Source organism: Myotis yumanensis, unplaced genomic scaffold, assembly GCF_028538775.1.
Source record: "Myotis yumanensis isolate MYYU_CA2020_CCGP unplaced genomic scaffold, mMyoYum1.0.hap1 SCAF_2, whole genome shotgun sequence".
NCBI lineage: Eukaryota > Metazoa > Chordata > Mammalia > Chiroptera > Vespertilionidae > Myotis > Myotis yumanensis.
The window spans coordinates 97,026,015-97,042,423 of record NW_027223753.1 but is presented as its reverse complement, the minus strand read 5'-3'; the positions used below and the strand labels follow the sequence as shown (position 1 = coordinate 97,042,423).

General features: G+C 44.5%; 1 protein-coding gene across 3 annotated transcripts in view; it reads left to right on the top strand.

Moving 5' to 3' along the window:
• Positions 1-389: 389 nt before the first annotated feature.
• The window catches only part of DUSP22 (dual specificity phosphatase 22), a 57,831-nt gene continuing 41,811 nt past the window's right edge, over positions 390-16,409 (top strand). The window contains exons 1-2 of one of the 3 annotated variants that reach the window (XM_070405837.1): positions 390-794; positions 11,211-11,244. In XM_070405837.1, the coding sequence (XP_070261938.1) occupies positions 774-794; positions 11,211-11,244 (55 nt within the window). In that variant the 5' untranslated portion in view covers positions 390-773. Of the gene's footprint in view, positions 795-1,182; positions 1,242-11,210; positions 11,245-16,409 lie in introns of those variants that run through there. The other 2 variants (XM_070405838.1, XM_070405839.1) reach the window with 2 other exon arrangements.

Here is a 16,409-nt window from a genome sequence, read left to right as displayed (position 1 = left end):
CGGCCATCTCCTCCCCCCATAGGGAGGTAGGGTCTTTCCGGAGATGAGTAACCGAGCCCACCTTTCCTCAACGGGTGCGCCTTCTCGGTCCCCGTGGGTGGGGGCGGGCCACAGAAATCCCCAGCCGGCTAGGTCGGCCGCGCGGTGATGAGCACCTGATTCACCGAGCCCGTCCGGCGGGGCGGCTGCTCGGAACAGCCCCGCCCCCGCCCCCGCCCCGCGAGGGGTCCCAGGGAAGAGGCTGGCGGAAGTCTGGGTGACTCTGCCCTCCCGCGGCGGCCCGTGACGCTCGGCCGGGTGGGGCGCGCCTGCGCGACCCCCGCCCCCGCCCCGCCCGCCGGCTCGGGGACGCGCTTGCGCGCTGGAGTCCGCCGCCCGTCGGAGCCGCCGTCTGCGCCCCTCCCCCGCCGGACGCCGGAGCCCGACTACAAGTCCCAGGGAGCCGGCGGGGAGGGGGCGAGGGCCTCCCTCGGGGCGGACGGGCTGAGCGGCACCAGTTCCCAGCTGGGACGCCGCCGCTCTGCCCGGCCGTGCCGAGAAGTCCGGGGCGGACGAGCGGAAAACCCCAGGGCCCGGCCGCGTCGGGAGCCGGCCGCGCCTCCGGACGCCCCAGATTCCCGTTGTTGTTGTTTATAGTCAGTGCACGAAATTCCTCCCCAGCGCCTCCTCCCTCCCGCCCCACCTGCTCCTCGGCCTCCCGGCCCCGCCACTAGGGAGCCTGCGCCCTCAGAGCCCGGTGTCGGAGCGGGTGCCGGAGCGCGCATTCGGCCGCCATGGGGAATGGGATGAACAAGGTAACGTGTCTCTCTCTCATTTGGGCAGGTTTAGCCTCCACCTCTCAGCCTCCCTCCGGCGGGAGCGCTGGGCTCCCCACGTGCCTCCCGCGGAGGGGGGTGGGGGGCGGTGCCCGGGGCGGCGCCGGGCTCTCTGGTTTGGGGGCGCCCCTGTGGGCCCCGCTTCCGGCGCGCCACCCCCGCCCACCCTACCGCCCCCGGGGAGACGGCCTGCGCACCCTTCGCGGTGCCGGTCGCCGTTCCGCTGCCCCTCCCCCGCCGCGGAGCTCGGCGCTGCGGTCCCCCTCCCTCTCACAGCCGGCTCTGGAGGCGTCGTCAGGGTTTCGGCAGTAAACCGGTAGATCGGTTGTCTTCCAGTCTCTAACCTTCTCTCCGCAGATTTTGTGTATTTGTCGTGTGCACAGACAAGCCCTGTGGACCGAGGACTGACAGGCCCCGAGTCCTCAGGTGCTTTAAACACCGCACGTGGGGCGGGGCGGCGGGTGGGAGCACGGGCTCCGCGGAGGGGCCTGGGTCGGTGTTGCTGCGACCCGGCCCGCCCGTGGGCCGCGGGCTGCGCGGGGCGTGCCCGCTAGACAGCCGTGCAGCGCTCCTCCTGCTCCGCCGCCGCCGCCTGCCCGCCTTTCTTCCCGGGCTGTGGGCTAGTTTTGTACCGTTCCTGCCACTGGTAGGAGGTGCAGGAGAGGTACCAGCTCTTCAGCTGCGAGTTGCCTGGGGTGTATGTATTCATGGTAAAGGTTCTGTGATCTGATACTGGTGGCTTAAAGGAAAGATTTACAAAACGTTTTTAAAAGCCCTCAACAAAGACAAGTTCACAGATCTGTGAGATGGTCCTGGATCTGAGAGTAGCTTCTGGTCTGCTTCTCTTCCCCCCTCGAAGCCCACTCACTCACTTCTCCACATACACTCAGCACTCACGTTCGGTGGATGTAACATTGTGGCTTTCTTTTTTGATTTGTCTCCATACTGGGGTCAGCAGTGACCTGGTTCCTTTAGCTGGAGTGTCAAGGGTGGGGTAGGGAGTGTTAGGGGACAAGGTGGGGAAGGAGACTTACAGTAGAAGTAGTCCTGTGTACCTTCTTAGCTCTCCGCCTGCCCACATTGTTTCTTGTGTTCTGCAGATCCAGTTGATGAAAGAACTACTTACTGTGTTTTGGGCTTGCATACCTGAGGGTTTTTTGGGAACCAGAATTGTATTCATTGTGTGTGGGTGTTTTTGTTGGGGGTTGGGGGAGTGGATGGTGGGGTAGTGATCAAATTTGGAAACAGACTATTTGGCTTTTGGATAACCACTTGCACTGTGTCCCCATTAGTACTGGAATCCATCAGCACCATGAGTCTTCTGCTTATTAAATTAACACAAAACAACAGTAAAGCCGCTTGCATAAGTTTTGGGCCCTGTCTGCTTTCCCATTAACTGGTCATACCTCGGCTTTCCTTTGGTTCTTTCAACACTTTTTCCCACTTAAATTGCTTACTTTCCAGCTCTTTTAGCATTTCATTTATTACATTTATATTAAAACTCAAAGAACATATTTCAAAATACAAATGATTGCCCAAGGGTTCAAAATTAACTTAAGGCTTTTCAGTAAAATGTCATATCATAAATTTACTGTTCAAAGAAAGTAATAGATTTCTTGATGATGTTATTATCCTAACCATCTTGTGTTGTAAATAGAACCACTATCTCCAATGTAGAGATGGCGAAACATACAGACAGATTTAGAGACATCCTTAATTCAACAAATATTTATTATGTACTTGCTATTATAGTCAGGTGCTGTGCTAGTGGAGCAGGTGGGGTGAAAGTGTGATGGTAATGATACAGACAGAACCTTCAGTATAGACCAGCGATTGCCCAATAGAAATATGTGAGCCAAGTATTTAATCTAGATTTTTTAGTAGCCACATTAAAAAAGTAAACAGAAACAGGCTAAATTAAAGTTAGTAATCTATTTTATTCAAATGAAATATATTCAGAATTTTGTCATTTCAACATGTATCCAATATATAAAATTATTTATAGAATGGTTTACAGTTTTATGTACTATGTCTTCAAAGTTTAGTGTATATTTTATATTTAAATCACATCTCATTTTAAATACTCAGCCATGGGTGTGTATGTATTACTGTATTACACAACATGGGTGTGTGTGTGTGTGTGTGTGTGTGTGAGAGAGAGAGAGAGAGAGAGAGAGAGAGAGAGAGAGAGAGAGAAGGCCTGCATTAAAACAGGGTGGGAAGGAATACAAGCTCCAGGATAAGATGGGCAATTTCAGGAGCATGGGGTAAGTAGATGTGATGAGAGAAGGCTTGAAGTGTCATTCAGGCCAGGCCAAGGATCCTGCTGGGGTAGAGATGTTTAAGCTGAGATCAGAATGTATTACTCAAAGTTACAAGGTTAGTTAGTGGCAAAGTAGGTTGCCGGAAGCCAGAAATTAAAAGCCTTAACTAGAGTTTGTTCATGTCTTATTGTGTGACTTGGAATTAGGCTTCATATTTTCCCTATCTATAAAAGAAAAAATAAAGGTTGATTTGCAGGATCAGTGGAATTATTATAAGGTGCTACCATAGAAATGCTTTTCTAAGCACTTTTATGAGTAATGTATAATGCCCTTCAAACTGAAAACGTAATCTACAGTACGTGTGTCCTGAGGTTACTGGGACAAGATTTCTTTCCAATCTGTCAAGTTAATCATCCTTGACCAAAGAAAACTTATGAACTAAACAATGCAGATTCCATTCTGACTGCTTGGCATTTTTACTGATATTTCATGCCCCCAGGGAGGATCTTAACCATATGTTCCAGTCTCTGGGAGAGCACCATGCCCATCTCAGTTGGGTGTATACAGTGTGTTACACAGAGAGTGTAAGGGAGAAAGGCTTCTTTGTTCTGGCCAATTGAAGAAGATGAGGAAATACAGAAAGAGAACACAGCAATTGTGATCTCTTATTTTTTTGAGCCTCATATTATGTGCCTGCAGTTTGTAAAATCTAAGCCTCACTACAGCCCTAGGAGGTCAGCCTGTCTTTTCCTTTTTGTACAGATTGGAAATGGAGACTTGTACAGATTGGAGAGATGAAGTAGCATGATTAAGGTCCTACCAAATGCTAGGAAGTGGCAGGACTGAGTTTGGAACCCAGTTCCCACTGATTTTGAAGATAGGAGAAGCCTTTCCTTTGACCTGGGGTGCCAGTTCAGCCCAAATACATTCTAAAGATGCTAAAAAATAACTTGAGAAAGCTACCCAGAGTTCCAAATTAATTGCAAAATAGGAAAGCCACCTCCTCTCTTTCTTCGTGTTTGACATTGATAAAGCAAAAGGAGGGAAAGGGAGGCAACTAAAACTATCGTTTCATTCTCTTTTGTGCAATTCCCAAATAGATTCTCTGAACTGGTCAATTTATAATCACTAATGAGCTTATTGTATGCCAGGGCAAGTCTTGAGACTTTACCTCTGATCCTCACCACAGCCCTGTATAGTAGGTACTGTTATTTGTATTCCTGTTTTACAGATGAGGTACAGAGTTTAAGTGACCAGCCCAAAGTTACCCATCTGGTGAGTGGCAGAGCCTGGACTCTAAGCCAGATGATCAGGTTCATAGCCATAACACAGAGTGCCTCTCTGTGCTGCTAAAAGGGTCAGACTAGTACAGTGGTTGGCAAACTCATTAGTCAACAGAGCCAAATATCAACAGTAAAACAATTGAAATTTCTTTTGAGAGCCAAATTTTTAAAATTTAAACTATATAGGTAGGTACATTGTTATTAACTTAATTAGGGCACTCCTAAGGCTTAGGAAGAGCCACACTCAAGGGGCCAAAGAGCCGCATGTGGCTCTCGAGCCTCAGTTTGCGGACCAAGGGACTAGTAAATGTCTCTGAGGATTGGAGTGAAACTGAATGCGATTGCATGCAAATAATCATGTTTCTGTGGAGCCTTCTCAAACTCCTAATTGCCTCAAAGTTCTCTCAAGTGTCTAAACCCCCAAATCTTTTGGGGAGGACCTATAAAGAAAATGACTATCTCATTATCATCTTATTAGTCTTAAGTAGTAATGTAATACCCCATCAAAAACAAATACCCATTTTTTCTAGCCAGCATTATATTGGAGAAACCAGCCCAAATGCGTCTCTAAATGGATGTTTTTATCTTGATCAACCTGAACTAATGACCTAGAAGTGGGCTAATATGTTATCATCCTAGGGTAAGATCTGAGAGCATCTTCTGGTTTAAAAGACAGTTCATCCAGCACCCAGCTGCCCAGTCTGGTAGCCTCTTCCTTCCTCCCACTCTGCTCTGTGTCCTCTAAAAGCAACCTTCTGGGTGAAAAGGGATGTTGTCCTAGTATTTCATGGGAAACTTGCTTATGATAATAGGAGGCAAACACTTCAATTAGTGCATCACTTTTAAATGAGAAGCCCACTATTGTAAAAGAAAGAGGGACAAGCTACCAGAAAGCCTGACTTAGAGTGTCTCTCACTCTGCTGCTTCATGCTGCAATCTTGAACAAGTCACTGAATGTTTCTTTTCTTTTCTTTTTTATTTAAAGAAAAACGATTTTAAATATAACAATGTTATATGCAATAAACATTAATATCTCAAGAAAAATTTAAATATGATAATGTTACATGCAATAACCACCAATTATTCAAGAAAAATGATCTTACGTAAAATAATATTACATACAATAAACAATATTTCAAGAATAAAAGGATTATAAGTATAATAATATTACCAAAACTGTACTAACATAGTATATCACAAAAGTTGTAGGAAATATTAAAAATCTGCAAATAACAGGATTACTTCTAAAAAAAACAAAAACAAAAAAACAGGATTACTTCTATTATATTCTAGTATATTTTTTCTCCTCTGGCTCTATTTTGGTTCATTAGTTTGTGTTGTTCATTATATCCCACAAATGAGTGAGATAATATGATATTTATCTTTCTCTGACTGGCTTATTTCGCTTAGCATGATGCTCTCCAGGTCCATTGCTGTTGCAAATGGTAAGAGTTCCTTCTTTTTTACTGTGAATGTTTCTGAGCTTTGGTTTCTCTATTCCCTCGATTCATAGGGATGATGGGTAGCTTATCTAGTCTCCTATTTGCTCTAAAATGAGTTTAATGATACTTCCCCAAGTTTCTGCCCAGATTCTTGAGAGAAGCGAATGAGAATTGATTAGAAGACATTTTTACAAGCTGTAAAGTGCAAATCTGCACTTGGATTTGGCACATCAGTAGTTACAGTAGTGATGGCATCTGCCTTGGATATGGTCGACACCTGTGGTAGCATAGCTCTTTTCTCCTTAGGATGATATGGGGAGTATAGTTGCTGAAGGAGTGTAGTTCAAGGGGAAAGAACTCAGGGGATATGCCCCCAAGGCAGAGACAAGGGTTTCTCCGCCTCTGCAGTATTGAGTTTGAGCTGTAGCATTCTTTGTTGTGAGGACTGTCTTGTGTACTATGTGGGAGGTGTAGCACTATCCCTGGCCTCCACCCACTAGATGCCAGTAATCCCCTCCCCCCATGTCACAACCAAAAATGTGTCCAGGCATTACTGCTAGATGTCCCCTGGAGGGCAAAATCATCCCTCATTGAGAACCACTGACTTAGGGTTCTTCACTCAGAATCTCCTGACGTCTGTGTTATCTGGAACCCAATCATTCTTAAAGGCGGAAGAGGGCCTAAGAGGTAAAGAAGCACTGTGTAGTATGGGAAGAAGCTAGAACAGCCGTGGGCAAACTACAGCCCGCAGGCAGGATCTGGCCCGTTTGAAATGAATAAAACTAAAAAAAAAAAAAAAGACCCTACTGATGTAATGATGTTTACTTTGAATTTATACTAGTTCACACAAACACTCCATCCATGCTTTTGTTCCGGCCCTCCGGTCCAGTTTAAGAACCCATTGTGGCCCTTGAGTCAAAAAGTTTGCCCACCCCTGAGCTAGAAGGTCAGACATCTTTGTGCTGTTAGATGCTGCAGTTTCCACATGATGGCACCTGACTTTACTTCCTTCATAATCTATTCAGTTGTCCATTTGCCCAGTCATCAAATTATGTTATTGAACACCTGCTATCGTCCAGGCACTGTGTTAGACCCTGTGGGAAATAAATGTGCCATCCAAGTTGGTCTGAAGCAACTTACAGAGATGACTCCCTCTGTGGGAGGCAAGTGTACTGTGAGTGGCACCTGTACAGATGTGTCTGTGGGGCTGATGGACAGATGGCGCTGTGTTGGTGGTCTCTCTATCCTCTCAACACTACTCCCTGCATATTTTCTCTTTTCAGCATTACGGATTCATTTCATATTGAAGGAACAGATGCTTACGGCATGTAAGTGCACGCAAGAGTATTCTCAGATTCTTTCTTTTGTAAGTGCAAACTGGTTAACTTCTTAGCCAAATGGCATTAAGAAAGTCTGTGACATTTAACCCTTCAGGAATCCCCCGGAGTTCTCCCCCTCACCCGTGGCTTTAAAACTCAGAAAGTCCTTTCTGACCTAGGGAGAATTATAAGCCTTCCTCCACCCCCATTACCTTGTACTACTGCTTGATCAGGAATTTTCTCCCTTATATCTGTTTGGGTGGTGGTCTTAGATTCCATGGCATCCTGAAATACTAAGAAATGTTTAAAAAGTAATCTCAGAATATTTCCTGCCTTAGAAATAGTATCCTTTTGTGTTTAAAATCTTTCTTGCAGCTAAGGATTTGATTTTATGCATTTCTGTATGACCAGTATTAGTAAGGTGTGGATGTGAACAATATTGTTCAAGAGGAGCCATCAACCATGGAAAATTTTTAGCATGGTCTCAAAGTATTACTGCAGAAGGAGTCTACCTTTCATTACCTATCTCCAGACAGGCTTTTAACAAAAATAAGTATCTTTTGACCAGCAGTGCCAGCATCTTCCTTCAGTGATTATCTCTTCATGTGCCAGACTCAGTGGCAGGCTTTTGGGACACAGCAGGGCACAAGACCCTGCTTCAAGGTCAGTCAGAAAAATAAACAAATAAAATAATTTTAGGTCTTGATAAATTCGATGAAGAAAATAAAACAGGGTGATATGGTAGAGGTGTTAGGGAGTTAGGTGGTCAGGAAAGACCTCCCTAGGAGCTGTCATCTCATGGGAGACCTAAGTAACAAGGAACCACCTAGGTGAACAACAGGGAAAGAATATCCTTGGCAGAGGGAAGGAACAGTTATTTCCAAGGCCCAAAGGTGATTAGGACCAATTCTGTACTTACTCTTTTAGAGTCATAGAATATTCCCAAATTGCATTTACTAACTTCTCTCCTTAATCTGTCCTTACTTTCTACCAGGTGTGAGTTCACTGTCCATGCTGTCCCTGGTGAATTCTCACCTCTTCCTGGACTCCTCTACAAGCATCTGTCTGCTGGAAAATTATTTTGTTTCACTTTATTGTCTCCTTTTTTGAACTTAGATATTATTAGTAACAATAATATTGGGGAAATAGGGTCAAATTTTTTAATTTTTATTTTATTTTTTTAAAATTATATTTTATTGATTTTTTTGCAGAGAGGAAGGGAGAGGGATAGAGAGTTAGAAACATTGATGAGAGAGAAACATCAATCAGCTGCCTCCTGCACATCCCCTACTGGGGATGTGCCTGCAACCAAGGTACATGCCCTTGACCGGAATCGAACCTGGGACCCTTCAGTCCGCAGGCTGACGCTTTATCCACTGAGCCAAACCGGTTAGGGCAAATTTTTTTATTTTTAAGTTTGAATTACAGTTTTAAGTTTGGTATAGAAATTTAAATATTTATGGGCTTTTATTCCTCTAGAAAACAAAAATTGAATTTTTCTCCCTGCCAATGGTTCTCCAGCCGTCCTTGATCTTGTTTTGTAATTTTATGTGGCAGAAACTGCAGAAACTGAGATTGAGCAATTTGCTTTTTATTTCCAGCCCTTGAAACTCTAGCTTACTCTTCTAGTCTGGAAAATTGAGTTAAAAGTTTACTGACATACTCTGTTGTCTCCTTATATTACTTAAAAATATTTTAACTGAATACAGGATGTGCATCTTAAATGACTTTAGTAAGTGGGCTTCTTGATTTTAGTAAGCTCAGATCTCTGCCTTTGCCAGCTCTTGTTCTGGCATCCCTCAGGGTGCTGCTTTCCTCAGCCCAGCCCCAGTGCCCCAGTCTGGTTCACTGACCCCAAAGGGAAACCAGCCAGGGCAGAAAGGGACACAATTTCATCTCACAGGTTTCATTCACCATTGTTTTCATATCTCTCCTTTCCTTGCTTTGACTCCTCCCACCCTATTCACTTGTTTATTTGTTCATTGAAAAAACATTTACTTGAGTATTTACCAATCTAGGGGAAACCATTTGAGTTTAGACAAAACATATGTGCAGGCAGCAGGTAAATTAGACTGTTGTGGGCTATAGTCAGCCTGTATTTGTGTTTTACTTATCTATCGCAATGTTTAAGATTGTTTTTCTTAATGTAGTTGACAGTGTTTGAAAATTGGGTTGTTTCCCATAAAACCTGGATGCTGGGTTGGGGGGCTTGGCCTGTGTCTTCCTTGGATGAGGGGAAGATGGGTGAAGGTGCTAAGCATAGGGCAGAGGCTGTAGACATAGCAACCTTGGTCCTTGCAGGTCTCATTTGCTGAGGTGTCATATGTAGGTGTCATCCTGATAGCTACTTGGAGCCCTAAGAAGATTTTAATCTGAAATAACCACATGATGAGCTTTGCACCTTGGAGGTAGGTTGAGGAATCTTTGAAGTTGTCAAGTCCAGAGGTAGGGAGATGTCTAGGAAGCTGTTGCAGTAAGTCAGAGGGGAGAGCTGAAGAAGCTGAACACAGGAACTGCACTAAAGTTTCAAGAGAAGCAAATAAATGTGTGTGTGTGGGATGGGGGCGGGGGGGGGGGGGGGTGTGTAATTGAGCACGTAGAAGGAAGTGCTAAGTGAGGCATAAGTGGAGTCCAGAGGAGGGAGGAGCCTCCTGTCAGTAACCTCCAACTGGTCAGTGGAGTACCGGTGGGGCTGCTGCTTTCAGGGTTGGGTAGGACTTTGCTAATTGGTGACTTGCCTGATGGTCTGTGAAGCTCAAGTGCATTTTTGTATTTTTTCTGGATTCAAAGGCCTACATCAGGGTATGTGGTCTCAACAAGAGAACCCAAATGTGGCTGCTTTGTATAGAGTAGGTCAGGCTCTACAGTGGTTTGTGCATGTGCCATCAGTTTTTAGCAAGGCAAAGATGCTCAATGAAATCCATGCCCTGAAGAGCGTCACTGGGTGCTGCTTTCAGATCTCTTAGTAGAAGTGGGCAAAAAAGAGGGAGTGTGGAGCAGAGCCGGGTACAGGGTAGTGTTGTTACATGAGGGTGTTGCCTGGGCACTGGGGGTCTGTAGGGAAGTGTTGTCAAGACCTGTGTGCTGTGTGCACTGGGAAATCTGTCTGGTGCTCTAGCTTCTGCAGCAGTGTCCCTAATTGGACTTTAGAGTTTCCATACAAAGTATTGGCAAGACAAGAATGAGTTTCTGGTTTCGTATTTTGCAAAGTGTGAAAAATACAGTACCCGTTCTCATCTCAGATCTACTGAACCATTTTATTTGGGGCCTGGGGCTGGGGGCTTGTCCAGAAATTTGAATTTTTAACAGATTCTGGTGGATAGTTTGGTTTGAAAACACTGTCTTAGGGAAGTAGACGTTTAGGAGCAAATGTATGTTCTTAATTAACTTGCCCGTTTAGACAGTCCATTCATTCATTTAGCAATTTTTTGTTGAATGATAATCATGGGCCAAGCCCTGAGCCAGGAGTTGGGTGTGCAGCTGTGAGTGACAGGATGTGTTTGCTGCCCGTAAAGTTTTCCAGCCCAGCAGCAGGCACAGACCTTCACCTTGTAGTGCCCCTGTGACAGCATCACTACAAGGGGAGCACAGCAGACTGTGGGCACTGAAGCAAGGGTCTACTCCAGACTTGGGGCTCAGGACAGGCCTCCTTTGGGCATGAGACATAGCTGCCTAACAGTGGGAGCAGCATGCACAAAGGCCTCAGACAGCAGAGGGCAGGTTTGCTAGAGCTGTGAGAGAAGCCTTGCATGTGCAGCAGGTGTAGAGGGTGGTGGAGGGTGTATGTAAAAGGAGGAGTCATGGAGAATACTGGTCTTTCAAGTTCCACAAGTCAATGGGCACCAACATGCAACCATCAGTAGGTAATTTGGGCAGGCTTACTATTGGCCATGGGAAGGCAAGAGCCTGGAGACAGGGATGCTCACTTGTGCGTGCTGTCCATCTAGGGAGGTGCTGGGAGTGGATGTGGCAGGTGATAAGCCTGAGCTGTGCTCCAGCTACTCTGCTGACGGTTCAGCCTCTATACGCAAAACACTGTCAGTTTTAGGTCCCTAACACTCACATCTGGTCTGTGTCTCTTCCCTAGATCCTGCCTGGCCTGTATATTGGCAACTTCAAAGGTGAGTTCTCTTTTCTTTTGTATTATTGTGGTAAAATATGTATAATGTAAAATATGCCATTTTAACAATTTGTAAGCAATTCACATTGCTTGTAACCATCACCACCCTCCTCCAGAACCGTTTGATTTCCCCAACTGGAAGTTAGTACTTTTAATACCCACTTAGTACTAATGATAGTACCCATTAGATACTACCTCCTTATCCCCACCTCAGCCTTTGGTAACCACCATGCTACTCTGTGTCTATGAATCTGACTACTCTAGGGGCCTCACATGAGTGGAATCATGCAGTATTTGTCCTTTTGTGTCTGGCTGGTTTTTGGCATAATGTCCTTAAGGTGCATCCATGCTGTAGCATGTGTCAGAATTGTCTTTCTTTTTAAGGCTGAATAATATTTCATTTTATGTATATACCACATTTTGTTTATTCATTCATCTGTTGATGTACATTTGGGTTGCTTCCACCCAAAGGGAAGTTTGCTTTTTAAGAGGTCACTTTAGCCTTCTCACCTATGATCGAACCAAGGCGTAAACTTGGTTTATTCAAAGTCTGGTCTGGAGGTGGCCACCACTTGTGCTAGACCCCTTGTGGACTGGACCCTCATCCTCATGCCGGACCTCTTGGCCAGTGTTGACCGAGTGGTATGAGCTTGCAGGTTCCAGTTGGACCTCTGACCTTCATTTTAATTCTGTATACATGTTCGAACATGATCTAAAGCAGCTGGCTGAAAGACACATTTAGCAGCCATGTAATTTATTTATAATTTTTATCACTTTTTTCTAGTTATTAATAAATTTTCAGAAACCTGTTTTTTTAATCACCTGGAAAAGGTAAGAGGCAATTTTATCTTTAGCAGATTATTCTCATCTTGTATTGACTTTTCTTTTTACACATTTTTCTGCAGCTTATTCAGTATGTGTTTGATTTGCTGTCAGTTGTTGACTTTTTATTTTTAGCTTATCTGTCTCAAAGTGTTCTGTGGTCACAGAGGTGAGTAGAAACCCAAGGAGCCAAGTGGATGGCAAACAGACTTTTGATTTCCAAGGAGGTACCCATGCTATGTGACACTGAGTGAATTTAGTGAAAACTGGTTCCTGAGCATGGAGACAGGGTGTGCTCAATAGGAGAGAATACACAGAGGAAACCTGCAGAAACCAGCCAGCCTTGTTGGGCTGAGAGCCAACTTTCATCATGGGATCTGAGACTCCACCCTCCTCGAGCAGGCCAGCACACATTGCTGTCAGTTTCTGGTTGTTGCCTAAATTCGTGAGTTCAGAATCAAGTTGATTATAAAAACCTGTATGATTTCTCTGCATAATATTTGTTCCTCTTTTTCCCAGAAAGCTCCCAGCTTTGCTAGTTTCCTCAAAGAGAATTAGGCACAGGAAGCTGACAGCTAGCTGCTAATTGCTACTAGAACTCACTAAAAATAGTACTGGAGTTCCTAAATCAGATTTGTAGTTTGGGAAAAGCACCAAGTGCTAGGGAGTTGTTCAGGAAAGCTGGAATCCTTTATAGAGCCAGTATCTTCAGGGATTTATTTAGTGAGTTATTATTAACTGCTTTCATGGGTAGAAAGAATGTCTTCGAGTTTGAAACAAAGTTTAGGATAAATTCCTAGAAATAGAATTATTAAGTAAAGTGTTTACAAATTAAAAATTGTAATAAATACCAACCAAATTAAATACTTCTGCCAACAGTTTGTGAGAGTTTTATCCTTACACATAGAAGGTTACTTTCTTATAAAGGGACATTATGCACAACTCTAAGGAAAGATTTAACACTCTTTTTGTACTAAAATCTGTACCTATTTTCTTAATATTCAGTGACATAGGAATCCTTCATGGTTCCAGGATTCTTGCTTTGTGGGTTTCACCCATTAGAGAGTTCTGCAGCAACCACATGTCTGTTCAGGCAGTGATGTTTGTTGTTGCCTTCAGCTATTCTAACATTAGTATGCGGTTGTGTTTTATTCACATATTAATTCACCAAGCATTTCTTAAACACTCATCAAGTGTCAGGATTATCTCCACAAGAAGCTAGGAAGAAGTGTTATGTCCATATAGTTGCCTGTGAATTTACTCATTTATTCCACACACTTGTTGCAAATGCCCATTGTGCAAGGCACTCTGCTAGGAGTCTGATGTGGATAAGTATCCTGGACCTCAGAGCATGTACTGAGCAGGGGAACAGGTCCTATAGAATTGATCTTGTCTTGGAATTCAGCTACCCCACAGCCCATGAGCCAGATGTTTGCCCTTGACACTTTAAGCAACCTCTGTGTGAGAGGGGATGATGACCTCGGCCCTGGGGCTGTGGTGAGGGCCAAGCCAGACAGTGCAGCAGAAGCACCCATTTCATGCCTGGTACATAGCAGTTCCACTAGGGGCAGGCCCTCCTCATCCTCCTTGTCTGGAAATGGGAACTATACACCTCCTGTGGGCTGCTGTGGGAAGGATATAGCTGTCCTAGCACCCACTCCATGCCAGGCGTGCAGTAGGTGCTGATGAGATTACACAGCAAGTGTGGAGCTCGAGGTGAGAGGATTGTGGCTTCTCCAGGCCACTGTGTCCAACTGCCATCTGTGCTTTAGCATGACATTTCATTTAGTCATTTTTTTTCTCTTTTTAAATTATAAATAATGTATGCCTACTACCCCCAACCACCAGTATAGAAATGTTTAAAGAAAATTTAATGGAATTCCTTTTTACTCTCTGAGAGATCTTTATTTTTCAGAGTGTATGGGTCAGCACCACTCCTCAGGTCTTAGTACTGGCAGCCATTGTCTCCTCCATCCCATGGCTAATGCTCTTCTGTACCACTTCCTCCCCACCTTCTATTCCCCCTCCCCTCCCCTCCCCTCCTCTCCCCACCTCCTATTCCCCTTCCCCTCCCCTCCCCTCCCCTCCCCTCCCTCCTCTCCCTCCTCCCTCCCTCCCTTCCTTCCTTCCAGTAGAATCCTCTGCATGTCACACTGCAACTTCCTTTTTTTTTTCTTTTTAACTTTGCGATGATTTACAAACAATTTTTTCGCACCTGGTGATTTTTCCACCTAGAGAAAAACCACAGACAAACCCGGCTTCTGGATCCCAGTCTTTGGTGTGAGCCTCTCATTTGAGAAACCTGTAACTGGCAGCTGGCCCTGCCCAGACACAAGGAGGCAGAGAATAGAAATTCAAAGATCTGCTCCATCTAGGCCAAGAGGGTGGGATTAGCTGCTTCCTCGAATCTTAGCAAGTGCAAAAGTGGATGTCAGCAGACACAGGAAGCCCTCATTGTTTGAAGATGTCCACAAAAATCTAGAAAAGTGGGAAACAAACCCGGGCTGTGTGTGTGCAAGTGATGTGCGTGGGCACTTGTCTGCAGTGTCAGAGCTTTTGTTCAGTAAGAACTGCTGTGTTTCCTGTCTGAACAACCAGACTGAGATGGTGAGCTTCTGATGGGTCCCTGCAGTGGAGCTGAGTATGGAGCACAAAGCGAGAGCTGGGAATCGGATCTCTTTGAAGTAACCGTGCATTTGGAAACATTCAGATGTGATGGAGACTGAAGCCCATACCACAACCTTTGGACTTAATCTGGTCATGATGATGATAATAATGGTGACAACAATACCATTTACCACATACCAGCCAAGCACTGTTCTCAGCATTTTATATCATTTAGTACTTCCAGCAACCCTTTGAGGTGGTACTCTTGCCATTTTCCTACATTATAGGTGAGAAAAGTGAAGTACAGAAAAACTTGCCCAAACTCAGGACCAAGCTCAGGATTGGTAGAGAAGGGAAAAGGTAGAAACTGCCCCATTTTGTTCCCCAATCCAGGTTGGAAATAGATCTACTTAAAGGTTGAACCCACTAACAATTTATAACTGGAAGTTATTACAGTGTGTAGTAATTTGTAACTAGAAGTCTTTCAGTTATACCATGTGAAGTATAACTGCAAATGGATTGGAATCTCTTGCTCATCACTCAGCAGATTCTCAGCTTGGGAGACAGAAGTTGTTTTAGAAATAACTTTGAACATGGCTTGGGCTTCAGTGTCAGAGCAGAAGGGATTTGGTCTCTCTATAGCAGAGACCTTCCTTCTCCCCTCCTGCCCCCCTCATCCTGCATGGCTATTTTTTTGAGTTCACAAACAGCGCAGCAGGTGTTTGAGTATTAGAAAGGCATTGCCAAAGAGGTTCTTTCCTCCCAAGTGTATGTTTTTCTTGAGCACTTGTGTTGCTAGTGTTAATTTCTAATGCTTCTTTGAATATATATTTGTTGATTTTATTCAGAAGAAATTCTGCTTGACTTTGTTGGACTAGCTTATTTCCCATAGCATTCTGGCATCTCCCACATCCTGTGACTTTTTACCCCGTCCATCTTCTGTGTCAGTATAGAATGCTAACTTTCCTTCCTGAAGAAGCATGTGGCTGTCACTTTGCCCTTTAGGACAGCATCTTATAGGAATCCACCTGCTCCCTCCTTCCCGGTGAGGCAGGGAATATTCAGTAGCAGAGGAGAAGAATATATTGGATGTTTCTGTTTTAGTGCCCCCATTGTGTGAAGATGACAGTTCCTCTTCAGAAGGCCCGCTAAAGCAGACCCAGTGGGAGGGAGGAGTGTTGGAGATGTGGAGGGTAAAGGGAGACAGGCGACAAGGAGTCCAGAGCCAAAGGAGATGTTGGCAGAGAGAGGATATGAACATGGTTAGCTGCTTTTCACCTATAAGGGGCTGTCTGTTCATTTTACTTATTAATGTAAGTTCTATTGAATTTTGTGAACAGTGTTTTTAAATTTTTGTCTTCCTTCATTATAAAAAAATGTAGACTTATCAGTTAAAATTTAAAAATCCAAACATGAGCCCTGGCTGGATAGCTCATTTGAGTAGAGCATTATCCAAAATGCCAAGGTAGCGGGTTCAATCCTCATCAAGGCACATATAAGATGCAATCAATTAGTGCATAAATAAGTGGAACAAGAAATTGATATTTCTCTCTCTCTCTCTCTTTTCTCCCCTTCCTCTCTCTTCATCTTGGTTTCTCTCTCTCAAATCAACAAAATAAAAAATAAAATAAAACCCAAACATGATGGAAATGTTAGAGTGAAAAATTCCCAAAACCTCCTATCCTGAGATAACCATTGTCAGCAAATTTTCTTGTAGACTTTTTCCCATTTGAATTC